Here is a 13,363-nt window from a genome sequence, read left to right on the forward strand (position 1 = left end):
CTGTTTCGAGTTTATTCTTGTGTATGGTATAAAAGTTGGTGTTCTGTTCTCATTTTTGTTTTTTGTTTTTTGCATGTACTTGTCCAATTTTCCTAGTACCATTTATTGAAGAGACTGTCTTTACTTCGTTGCTTACTCCTGCCTCCACTGTCAGATATTATTTGGGCATAATGGTTTGGGTCTATTTCTGGGTTCTCTGTTCTGATCCATTGATTCTCAAGATTATTGGGGATATTCAAGGTGCTGTTCGGTTGCATATGAATTTTTGGAATATTTGCTCTAGATCTGTGAAATATGCTGTTGATATTTTAATGGGATTGCATTGAATCTATAGTTGGCTTTGGGTAGTATGGACATTTTAATATTAATTCTTCCAATCCATGTACACAGTATATGCTTCCTCTGGTTTGTATCTTCCTCTATTTCTTCTTTCAATGCCCTATACTTTTCTGAGTACAGGTTATTTACCTATTTGGTTAACTTTATACCTAGCTACCTTAATTTTTGGTTGCAGTGTAAATGGGATCATTTTTTTTGTTTCTCTTTCTGAGAGTTCATTATTGGTGTATAAAAATGCCATTTGTTTCTGTGTGTTAATTTTTTATCCTACTACCTTGCAGAATTCATTGATTAAATCTAATAGTGTTGAATAACACTGGTGAAAGCATACATCCCTGTCTTGTTCCTTTTCTTAGGGGTAATGCTTTTAGTTTTTGCCTAATGAGTATGATGTTGGCTATAGGTTTGTCATATATGGCCTTTATTATTTTGAGTTATGATCCCTGTATTCCCACTTTGCTGAGAATTTTTCATAAAAAATGGGTGCTGGATTTTGTAAAATGCTTTTTTTCTGTGTCTATTGGTATGATCATGTGATTTTTGTCGTTCAGTTCATTTTTGTGATGTATCACGTTTATTAATTTGCAAATATCGTTCCAGCCTTGCATCCCTGGAATAAATCTCACTTAGTCATGGTGTATGATCTTTTTAATATATTGCTGGATCCGATTTGCTAATATATATATATATATTTTTGGACGATTTTAGCATCTTTTGTTCATCAGTGATATTGACCTGTAATACTCTTTTTTTGTAGTGTCTTTTTCTGGTTTTGGAATTCGGGTAATGCTGGCCTTGTAAAAAGAGCTTGGAAGTGTTCCTTCCTCTTGGATTTTTTTGGAATAGTTAAGGAAGATAGGTGTTAGTTTTCTTTTAATGTTTGGTAAAACTCCCCTGTTAAGCCGTCGCGAACAGGGCTTTGGTATGCTGGGAATTTTTTGATCACTGCTTCATTTTTACCAGTTATTTTTTACCTATTCAGGGCTTCGCTTCTTCCTGATTGAGTTTTGGAAGGTTGTATTTTTCTAGGTATTTGTCCATTTGGTCCAGGTTGTCCAGATTGTTGTATAGTTGTTCATAGCATTTTCTTATAATCTTTTGTATTTCTGTAGTGTCAATTGTTACCTCACCTCTTTCATTTTATTATTTTATTTATTTGGATCTTCTTTCTTTGTTTCTTGATGAGTCTGGCTAATAGTTTATCAATATTGTTTATGTTTTCAAAGAACTAGCTCTTGGATTCATTGATATTTGTATTTTTTTAAATATCTCTGTCATTTCCCCCCCCCTCTGATCTTTATTATTTCCTTCCTTCTACTTACTCTGGGCTTTTCCTGTTCTCTTTTTTTAAAAATTTTATTTTTGTTTAAAATATTACAAATGTTCCTTTGTCTCCTCAATAACCCTTTCTACCCCGTCCCCTCCCCCTCCCCAGTCCCTCACCCCAACAATGTCCACGCCCATTGGTTGTGCATATATGCATATAAATTCTTTGGTTACTTTCTCTCCCACCACCCACCCACCCTCCTCCATCCCTCTGACATTCATCAGTCTGATCTATGCTTCCATGTCACTAAATCTATTCTGTTCATCAGTTTATTAAGTTCTTTAGATTCCACATATAGCGAGATCATGTGATGTTTGTTTTTCTCCGCCTGGCTTATTTTACTTAGCATAATTTTCTCCAGGTTCATCCATACTGTCCCAAAGGATATGAGATCCTGCTTCTTTACAGCTGCGTAGTATTCCATGGTGTAAATGTCCCACAGCTTTTTGATCCACTCATCTACTGATGGGCACTTGGGCTGTTTCCAGATCTTAGCTATTGTAAACTGTGCTGCTATGAACATCGGGGCATATATATTCTTTCTGATTAGTGTTTCAGGATTCTTAGGATATATTCCTAGGAGTGGAATCACTGGGTCAAAAGGCAGCTCCATTTTTAATTTTTTGAGGAAACTCCATACTGTTTTCCATAGTGGTTGCCGCAGTCTGCATTCCCACCAGCAGTGTACTAGGATTCCCCTTTCTCCACATCTTCGCCAGCAGGAGTCGTTTGTTGATTTGGTGATGGTAGCCATTCTTACAGGTGTGAAGTGATACCTCACTGTGGTTTTAATTTGCATCTCTCTGATGATCAGCGACGTTGAGCATTTTCTCATGTGTCTCTTGGCCATCTGTATGTCCTCTTTGGAGAAGTGTCTATTCAGGTCCTTTGCCCATTTCTTAATTGGGTTTTTTGTCTTCCTCTTGCTAAGTAATGAGTTCTTTAAACACTTTGGAAATTAGCCCCTTATCCTATACATCCTTGGCAAATATGTTTTCCCAGACCGTGGGGTTCCTTTGTTTTTTGATACTATTTTCTTTTGCTGTGCAGAAGCTTTTTAGTTTGATGTAGTCCCATATGTTTATTTTTTCTTTTGTTTCTCTTGCCCTAGGAGATGCATCAGTGAAAAGTCAATGATGTGGGATGTCTGTAACTTTACTGCCTTTGTTTTTTTTCCAGGATTTTTATGGTTTTGTGACTTACATTTAAGTCTTTTTTCCATTTTGAGTTAATTTTTGTGTTTGGTGAAAGTTGGTTATCTAGTTTTATTTTTTTGCATGTATCTGTCCAATTTTCCCAGCACCACTTATTGAAGAGACTGTCTTTATTCCATTGGATACTCTTGTCTCCTTTGTCAAATATTAACTGACCATAATGCGTTGGGTCTATTTCTGGGGTCTCTGTTCTGTTCCATTGATCTATATGTCTGTTGTTGTACCAATACCAGGCTGTTTTGATTACAATGGCTTTGTAATACAGTTTGAAATCCGGTAATGTGATCCTTCCCACTTTGTTGTTTTTTTCTCAACATGGCTCCAGCTATTCGGGGTCTTTTTGGTTCCATATAAATTTTCAAAATATTTTTTCTGGATCTGTGAAATATGCTATTGGTATTTTAGTAGGTATTGAATTAAATTTATAAATTGCTTTGGGTAATATGGACATTTTAATGATATTAATTCTTCCAATCCATGAGCATGGTATATTCTTCCACTTGTTGAAATCTTCATCTGTTTCTCTTTTCAGTGTCACGTAATTTTCCCAGTACAGGCCTTTTACATCCTTGGTTAAGTTTATTCCTAGGTATCTTATTTTTTTAGTTGCAGTGGTAAATGGTATTGTTTTTTAAGTTTCTCTCTCTGAAAGTTCATTGTTGGTGTATAAGAATGCCACTGATTTTTGGATGTTGATTTTGTATTGAACTACATTGCCAAACTTGTTTATCAAATTTAGTAGTACTTTGATGGAGTCTTTTGGGTTTTCTATGTACAAGATCATGTCATCTGCAAATAATGAGTTTTACTTCCTCATTTCCAATTTGGATACCTTTTATGTTTTCTTCTTCTCTGAGGACTATGGCGAGGACTTCCAGTACTATGTTGAATAAGAGTGGTAAAAGTGGACATCCTTGTCTAGTTCCTGTTTTTAATGGAAATGGTTTTAGTTTTTGCCCTTTGAGTATGATGTTGGCTGTAGGTCTGTCATATATGGCCATTATTATGTTGAGACATGATCCCTCTGTTCCCATTTTGCTGAGGTTTTTTATGAGAAATGGGTGCTGGATTTTATCGAATGCTTTTTCTAAGTCTATTGATATGAGCATATGATTTTTGTCCTTCATTTTATTAACGTGGTGTATCACATTTATTGACTTGCGGATGTTGTACCAGGCTTGCATCCCTGGATTAAATCCCACTTGGTCACGATGTATGATCTTTTAAATTTATTGCTGCGTCCAGTTTGCTAGTATTTTAGTGAGCATTTTAGCATATATGTTCATTAGGGATATTGGCCTTAATTTTCTTTCTTTGTAGTGTCTTTATCTGGTTTTCGGATTATGATGATGCTGGCCTCATAAAAAGAGTTTGGGAGTTTTCCCTCCACTTGAAATTTCTGGAATAGTTTGTATAGAATAGGTGTTAATTCTTCCTTTAATGTTTGGTAAAACTCACCTGTAAATCCATCTAATCCAGGACTTTTGTTTGCTTGGAGTTTTTAAAATACTGCTTCAGTTTCATTAGTTTTTATCGGCCTCTTGAGGTTTTCTGCGTCTTTCTGATTCAGCTTTGGAAGGTTGTATGCTTCTAGAAATTTATCCATTTCAGCCATGTTGTCCAGTTTGTTGGCATATAGTTGCTCATAGTATTTTCTTACAATCCTTTGTATTTCTGTTGAATTAGTTGTTATATCGCCTCTTTCATTTCTGATTTTATTTATTTTGGTCCTCTCTCTTTGTTTCTTAGTGAGTCTGGCTAATGGTGCATCAGTCTTATTTATCTTTTCAAAGAACCAGCTCTTGGTTTCATTGATTTTTTGTATTGTTTTTTTAATCTCTATGTCATTAATTTCTGCTCTGATTTTTATGATTTCCTTCCTTCTACTTCCTCGGGGCTTTTCTTGCTGTTCTTGTTCTGGTTCTTTTAGTTGTTGTGTTAGATGGTTCATTAGGTCTTTTTCTTGTTTCTTGAGATAGGCCTGTAATGCTATGAATTTTCCTCTCAGGACTACTTTCACTGTGTCTCATAGATTTGGGATTGTTGTCTGTACATTTTCATTACTTTACATGAAGTGTTTGATTTCTTCCTTGATCTCATTGGTATACCAGCCATTGTTTAATTACATGCTATTTAGCTTCCATGTGTTTGAATATTTTTGAGTTTTTTTATAGTGGCTGATTTCTAGTTTCATGGCATTGTGATCTGAGAGGATGCTTGATATGATTTCAGTCTTCTTATATTTCTAGAGGCTTGCCTTGTGCCCTAACATGTGGTCTTATTTATCAGAATGTTTCATGTGCACTTTAGAAGAATGTGTATTCTGCTGCTTTGGGGTGAAATGTTCTGTGAATGTCAATTAAATCCATTAGGTCGAGTCATTTAAGGTCTGTGTTTCCCTGTTGATTTTTTGTCTTGATGATCTGTCTGATGTTGACAGTGGAGTTTTAAAGTTCCCACTATGATTGTGTTGCTGTCGATCTCCCTCTTAAAGTCTCCCAAGACATTTTTTATATATTTAGGTGCTCCTATATTGGGTGCATAAATGTTTATAAGGATTATTTCCTCCTTGATGTATTGATCCTTTTAGTATTATGTAGTAACCATCTTTGTCTCTTGTTATGGTCTTTATTTTGAAGTCTGTTTTGTCAGAAATAAGTATTGCTACTTCAGCTTTCTTTACCTTTAATTTGCATGGAATATTTTATTCCATCCCTTCACTTTTAGCCTGTGTGAGTCTTTTGCTCTCAGGTGGGTCTCTTGTAGGTAGCATCTATTTGGCTCCTGTTTTCTTATCCATTCAGCTACCCTATGTCTCTTGATTGGGCCATTTATTTTCTTTACATTTAAGGTTACTATTGGTATCAACTTATTTAATACCATTTTACCCTTTATGCTAATGTGCCTTTTTATCACTCTTCTTTCTTTTTTTTAGAGCAGTTCTTTTCGCATTTTTGCAATGCTGGTTTGGTGGTACTGAACTCCTTTAGTTTTTTTTTGTCTTGGAAGCTCCTCATTTCACCCTCAATTTTAAATGATAGCCTTGTTGGATAAAGCAGTTTTGGTTGCATGTTCTTGCTTTTCATTACTGGAGAACTTCATACCACTCCCTTCTGGCCTGAAGAGTTTATGTTGAGAAATCAGCTGTTAGCCTTATGGGGGTTCCATTTTAGGTCACTGGTTGTCTCTCTCTTGCAACCCTTAATATTTTCTCTTTGTCCTTGACATTTGCCATTTCAATTATGATGTGTCTTGGAGTGGGTCTCTTTGGGTCCCTCTTGTTTGGAACCCTCTGTGCTTCCTTATCTTCTGTGGCTTTCTCCCTCACCACCTTAGGGAAATTTTCTGTCATGTTTCCTCCACCATGTACTCTATTCCTTGCTTTCTTCCCCCCCCCCCGTTACTCCTTTAATGGGAATGTTGTTTTGCTTCATGTTTTTCCAAAGGTCCCTTAGAATGTCCTCATTCTTTTTAAATGTTTTTTTTTGTTTGTTTGTTTTTTTGCTGCTCTGGTTGATTTTTTCTACCTTGTCTTCTCAGTGACTTATTCTATGCTCTGCTTCATTGTGCCAGGTTTAATTCCTTCCAGTGCATTCTTGATATCAGATATAGCATTCTTTAGTTCTGTCTGATTTTTATGTTATGTGTCTCTTTTTTCATGTTTTCACTAAGGTCCTCCATATTAGCCTCTATTGCCTTCTTTTTCTCATTAAGTTTCTTGAACATCTTTATAATCAATACTCTCAACTCTGTTTCTGGTAGGTTGCTTGACTCCATCTCATCAAAAACTTTTTCTGGCGATTTTTGTTTTTTTTTACTTTGGGGGTTTCTTTGTCTTCCCATTTTGCTAGGTCTTAGTGTTTGTATCTATATATTAGATATATTTGCTATCTCCCAGTCTTGTGGGGTGGGATTTTTTTCTTGTGAGTCCAATGTATCCCAGAGGTGTTTTTTCCTTATACTTCTGAGGTCTTTGCTCTCAGCCTGTCTCAGGTTGGCTAACTGTGTGTCTCAGCCCCCACCTTGTCATGTAACCTGTTGTACGGGTGCTGGCAAAGCAGGAGAATACACAACTAAACTTCCAGGAAACAAAGGGTATATTACATAATATATTTAGAGTCACAATGAAAAGAACTCAAGTGAAAATAGAACTGGGATAGAGAAGGGAGAATACACACACATACACAAAGGTTAAAAAAAGAAAGATCGAAAAGTAAAGCTTAGAGAGCAGTATATTGTTGTTAATAGTGATGGAAATTTATTAAATAATCATAAACTAAAATGTAAAATATAGAGAAGCTACTGGGGAATAACAGAGGCAAAGAAAAGATTCAGAAAGAAGGGCCAGCGAAAAATTAAAGGAGAGAATAGGTATAGGATAATAGCTAAAATGAAAAAATATGAATACAATCAAGAGAATAAGAGAAACTAACAATAGAAGAAACAGACAGGAATCCTGACAGAAGGGAGAATAACAAAAGAAAGAAAGAAAAGAAGAAGAAGAAAACGTTATGCCAATGGATTGAGAGGGGAGAGAGAGAGCTCGGCAGAGAGGGAGCCGAATAAGAGATTTGGGGGAAAGTATAGAGAAAAGCAGCAAACTTGGTTATAATGATAAAGTCCTAGCAATTAAGCAGGGAATATCAAAAAAGTCTTGATAGTAGAAGCAAGGATAAAACAAAACAAGCAAATAAACAAAACTAAACAGAGAAAGAAAACAAAAAACAAGTTAAGCAAAACAAAATCATTTTATAAAGGAAAAGGAAAAAATTTAGTTAAAAAAATTTTTAAACAATTAAAGAAATATTATAAAATTTAAAAAGAAGAAAAAACAAATAATTTTTCCCCTTTCTCTTCTTCCTAAGAGAAAAAGAGAAAACAAACAAGCACACAAACAACAAAAAAGAAAACCCAAAAAAGAAGAAAAAAAAATGACAGTTAATCAGGTGAATTTCTTCTGGGCAGCTTATGTTGTCTGAGGCTCTCTGTTTTGTATGCTGATTTCCATTCTCCTGGGAAGTACTTATATATCAGCCAATGTTTGGAGCCGTCTAGGTTTGGCTCTGGTGTCCTTAGGTAGATGGTTGATCTGAGGCTCTCCATGGACCACCTCCTCTTGTCAGCTATTTTGCAACCTTGTAGTTGCCTGGCCTTGCTCCAGAGTCTTCTGTAGAGTCTTTAGGGTGCAGGATGGCTAGTGCAGCTTAGGGTACACTCCTCTTACTTAGAGATTTTGCTGTTAGTCACTCACTGTGAGGGAGTTAGTCTTTGCGCCACAGCCAGCTCCTCAGTCCCTACCCTGTCCTCTGATTCTAGTTCCTCATGCACTGGTCTACTGCAGTTTCAGATTGATTTCAGCCTGTTGCCTTTTCTGTAAGGGCTGTTTCAGCAGCCTGGGCTCAGTGGGTTTGATTATAAAACATTCCAGTGAGCCCTTTGCCTGCCCAGCCCCCAGCAGGGGTTTTCAGCATTTACTTCAGTTCCCTAACAACAATCCCTGAGAGTCTCATTCTTGTAATGACCTCCTGTGAGCTGTTCTCCCTTCCCCCTCAGGACTGTGCCCTGCGGGGCTACCTGGGGCCTCAGTGAGCTGGAGCAGCCCTTTAACTGTTGGTGGTGATGATCACAGGTTGCAGGAGAGGCAGGTGTTCTCCAGCCCTCCCTTCCCAGATCTGATTGGCTGGTCGCACCAGGTTTGCCCCTCAAATAGTACGGTGCAGACCTCAATCCCAGCTTTAGCTGATCTGTCTGCCAGCGCGTGCTGGAAAGTTGGGAGCCAGTTCCTGATAAGAAACTCAAAAATGCACAAAACAACACACAAGCTGAGAGTCCGCCCTGGGAGGTCCTGCCGCCTGCGCACCAAGGCACTCTGCAGGAGGGGACCCAAAGTCAGCTCCATACAGCTCCCTGCACCGCTGATCTCAGCAAAGCTGTGGCAGCTCCATGTACCTCCAGGGCACCCCCTCAGGGCTTGTCAGAAATCCCAGACTCCACCCTGGGAGCTCAGGGAGAGGAGAGCTCTCTTTCCCTTCCTTGTGCCACGCAGATTCAGTGCTTTCTGGGGCTCAACACAATGCCTTACAGGGAGGCAGAGGGTCCCTGTATGTGGCTGCTCAGTGCAGACCTCTGGTCCCTTACTACTTGGGTGCTGCACCCTGTGGTACAGCCCTTCCTATGGTCAGTGCCCTGAGCATTAGATGCAGGTTGCGGCAGCATTAGAAACTTCGTTTGGCTAGTGAGGTGCAGTCTGCCATTAGAAGCTTTATTTCCTAAGAAGGCACTGTCCCCTCCTTGTGGACTCACCACTCCCCTGGTCCCTCTGCCCTCCACGCAGGGTGCTCCTTTCCCTCCCTTCTGCTCCCGGTGTGAGATCCCCTCTTTTGGAGGCTGGTCCGCACTCCCAAGGGGAGGGAGCTTTGCAGCCTCCAAGCCTCAGGGTGGACTCCCCCTTTCTACGCCTCCCTCTCTTACCAGACTCTGTGATGCTTCTTCAGTGCTCCCTACTCACACTCTGTCCACTCAGGTATGTTTCTCTGGTTTTTCCAAGCTGGCTACTTAGTATTTTAGGAGTAAATAGAGTCCCTGACTGGGAGCGGGGGCGCTCTGCCGCTTCTCACGGTGCCGCCATCATCCTTCCTCTATTGCCATTTTTATTCTTTATGCCTATATTTCTGTCTATATGTATTTATTCTTATTATTACAGCATTCACTTTAACATTTCTTGCAATGCTGGTTTAGTGGTGATAAACTCCTTTAGCCTTTTTTGGTCTGGGAAGCTCTTTATTTCACCATCTATTTTGAATGATAGCCTTGCTGGAGAGAGTAGCCTTGGTTTCAGATCTTTGCTTTTCATTGCCTTGAATACTTTATGCCATTCCCTTCCAGCCTATATTGCTTCTGTTTAGAAATCAACTGACAGAATTATGGGACTTTCCTTGTAGGTGACTGTCTTTCTCTTGCGACCCTTAAGATTCTTTCTTTGTCCTTAATATTTGTCATTTTAATTATGTTGTGTCTTGGAATGTGTCTCTTTGGGTTCATCTTGATTGGTACCTCTTTACTTCCAGAACTTGTGTGGCTTTTTCCTTCACCAGCTTAGGGAAGTTTTCCATCAACATTTCATCCAACAGGTTCTATATCCTTTACTCACTTTCTTCCTCATATGGCTTTTTAAATAAGGACAGCAGTCATTGGATTTTGCGCCACCCTAATCCAATATGATGTCATCTTTTTAAATTAATACTTTTTTATTTTTCAAATGTAGTTGACATACAATATCATATTAGTTTCAAGTGTTCAACCCAGTGATTAGGCATTTATATAACTTATGTAATATTTACACTGATAAATCTAATACCCATCTCACAACACACATACTCATTACAATATTGTTGACTGTGCTATATTTTACTTCCCCGTGACTATTCTGTAACTATCAATTGGTATTTCTTAATCCCCTCATCTATTTCTCTCATCTCCCCCAGACCATCTCTCATCTGACAACCATCAAAATGTTCTCTGTATCTATGAGTCAGTGTTTAGTCGGCTTGTTCTTTTACTTTGGTTGTTTTTTTCTGTTTGTTTTTGGAGTCAACATATAAGTGAAATATGGCATTTGTCTTTTGTGTCTGACTTATTTTAATCAGCATAATAACCTCTAAGTCGCATCAGTGTTGCAGATGGCAAGATTTCATTCTTATTTTATGGCTGAATAATATTTCATTGTTTTTATGCACCACTTCTTTTTTATCCATTCATATATTGATGGACACCTAGGTTGCCTCCATATCTTGGCTATTGTAAATAATGCTGCAGTGAACATAGGGATGCATATGTCTTTTAAAGTTAGTGTTTTGGGTTTCTTCACATAAATGCCCAGAGGTAGAGTTGCTGGTCCATCATTGTCTCTTGTTATAGCTTTTGTTTTAAAGTCTGTTTTGTCTGATATATATATATATTATTGCTACCCCAGCTTTTTTTTTCCATTTTCATGAAATACTGTTTTCCATCCTATTACTTTCAGTCTGTGCCTTTCGATCTGAAGTGAGTCTCTTGTAGATAGCATATATATGGGTCTTGTTTCAGCCACCGTATTTTGATTGGAGCATTTTATCCATTTGCTTTTAAAGAAATTGTTGACAGATGTGTATTTATTGTCATTTTATTATTCATATTTTTAATCTTTTTTCTTCTTTTTATTCAAGATACTTTCACATTTCTTGTAATACTGGTTTGGTGGTAATGAACTCCTTTAGCTTTTTCTTGTCTGGGAAGTTTTTTATCTGTCCTTTGATTCTAAATGATAGCTCTGCTGGGTAGAGTAATCTTGGTTGCTTTTCATCACTTTGAATATTTCTTGTCAATCCCTTCTGGCCTGCAAAGTTTCTTTTGAGAAATCATCTGACATTCTTATGGGAGCTCCATTGTAGGTAACTAACTGCTTTTCTCTTGCTACTTTTAAGATTCTCTCTTTGTCTTTAACCTTTGCCATTTTAATTATGATGTATTTTGCCATGGGCCTCTTTGGGTTCATCTTATTTGGATCTCTCTGTGCTTCCTAGACTTATATGTCTATTTCCTTCACCAGGTTAGGGACGTTTTTCATTATTATTTTTTCAAATAGGTTTTCAATTTTTTGCTCTCTTTTGATTCCAGCACCCCCATGATATAAATGTTGGTACACTTGATGTTTTTCCAGAGGCTCCTTAAACTATCCTCACTTTTTTGGGTTCTTTTTTCTTTTTGCCATTCTGATTGGATGTTTTCTGCTTCCTTATTTCCCAAACCACTGATTTGAGCCTCTGCTTTATCTACTCTACTGTTGATTCCCTCTAATGTATTCTTCATATCAATTATTGTTTTCTTCATTTCTGAGTTAATGTTTTCTATTTCCATTTTTCTATTTCCCATTTCTTTATTGAAATTCTCACTAAGTTCCTCTATTCTTCCCTAAGTTCACTGAGCATCCTTATAACCAGTGTTTTGAACTCTTCATCTGGTATATTGCTGATCTCCATTGTATTTAGATCTTTTTCTGGAGTTTTGTTCTGTTATTTCATTTGGGACATATTTCTTTGTCTTCCCATTGTGGTTGCCTCCCTGTGTTTGTTTCTGTGTATTAGGTAAAGCTGCTGTGTCTCTTGGTCTTGATAGAGTGTTCTTGTGTAGTAGATTTCTGTAGGGCCCAGTGGTGCAGCCTCCTCAGCCACCCGAGCTAAGCATTCCAGATGTGTCCCTCCATGTGAGCTGTGTGTACCCTCCTATTATAGCTGAACCTTGATTGCCATTGGCATGTCAATGGGATGGATTTACTCCCAGGCTGATTGGCTGCGAGGACTGGCCCTGACTGCAGCAGAAGAGCTGCTGTGCTGGGGCCTGACTCCTAGGAGCAGGACTCTCTTCAGCGAGACTCTGGTGCTTGCTGAGTTCACCCCTTGAGTGTGTTGCTTGGGGAGGTGTTTGGGTGGTTCTCCTGCATGGTCTAAAGCTGTTCACCAGGTGTGCTGGCTCTGGCACCTCCTCGGGGGTCTAGGCCAAGATCAGAAACCACCTGGTATGAGCTATAGAGCAAACTGCAGATGGCTGCTACTTGTGCTGGGCTTGGAGGTTCCCAGGAGAGGCCAAGCTGTGAACTAAGGCTGGCTACTGCTAGTGCTGGACTTGGGACTGCTTAGGAAGGGGTACAGGACACACCAAGGCCAGATGCTGATTGTTAGGTGTTTGTGGACCTTTGAGAGATTTTAGGAAAGTCCACAGCTTCAGCCAAGACAGGCTGTTTGTATGGAAAAGCCACCAAAAATGGCTTGTGGGGAGCCTGCAAGGTGGGTGGGGCAAGGTATCTGGGAATCACCAAGGCTGGGTGAACAGTGTTAGCCAGGTTGATGGAGCCTCAGATAAGGCACTCGCCTGTTGGCTCTGTAGGGGGAGGACTAAGCAAAGGAATCCCTGCTGATTTTCACATCCAGAAGATATGGGGAATTCTCTTCCTGGCACTGGAACCATGGCCAAGGGGGGCCTAGTGTGGAGTTGGGACTCCTCTCTTCTTAGGAAGGACCTCAGCAGCTTAGATATCCCTCCCGATTTTTAGGTACCACATGTGGATATGGGACCAGCCTGTTCCACAACTCTGTCCCTCCTACCAGTCTCAATGTGGCTTCTTTTGTATATCTTAATTATAGGACTTATGTTCAGCTAGATTTCAGGTGGTTCTGAATAATGGTTGTTCTATAGTTTAGTTGTAATTTTGATGTGGTTTGAAAAGATGTGAGCACTGCAGTAACCTACATTGCCATCTCGACCAGAAGCCCAGTATGATCTCTATACATATTTTAATGTTAAGGAAATCGTGAATCTGATGTATCTTTTTTATTTATTTATTGCAGATGGAATATCTTCTAATTCTTTGTTATAACTTTGGAGTAGAAACACACATGCTGAATAAATATGAAGAAAGTTGTTACTGGCTTAGGTAATATAAACAAAA

General features: G+C 38.7%; 1 protein-coding gene across 1 annotated transcript in view; it reads left to right on the forward strand.

The window, feature by feature from the left end:
* The window catches only part of TEX11 (testis expressed 11), a 160,885-nt gene that overhangs the window by 66,812 nt on the left and 80,710 nt on the right, over nucleotides 1–13,363 (forward strand). Inside the window, exon 3 of the mRNA XM_087813373.1 lies at nucleotides 13,263–13,348. Within this exon, the coding sequence (XP_087669499.1) occupies nucleotides 13,263–13,348 (86 nt within the window). The remainder of the gene's footprint in view (nucleotides 1–13,262; nucleotides 13,349–13,363) is intronic.

Source organism: Miniopterus natalensis, chromosome X (genome assembly GCF_054644295.1).
Source record: "Miniopterus natalensis isolate mMinNat1 chromosome X, mMinNat1.hap1, whole genome shotgun sequence".
Classification (NCBI taxonomy): domain Eukaryota; kingdom Metazoa; phylum Chordata; class Mammalia; order Chiroptera; family Miniopteridae; genus Miniopterus; species Miniopterus natalensis.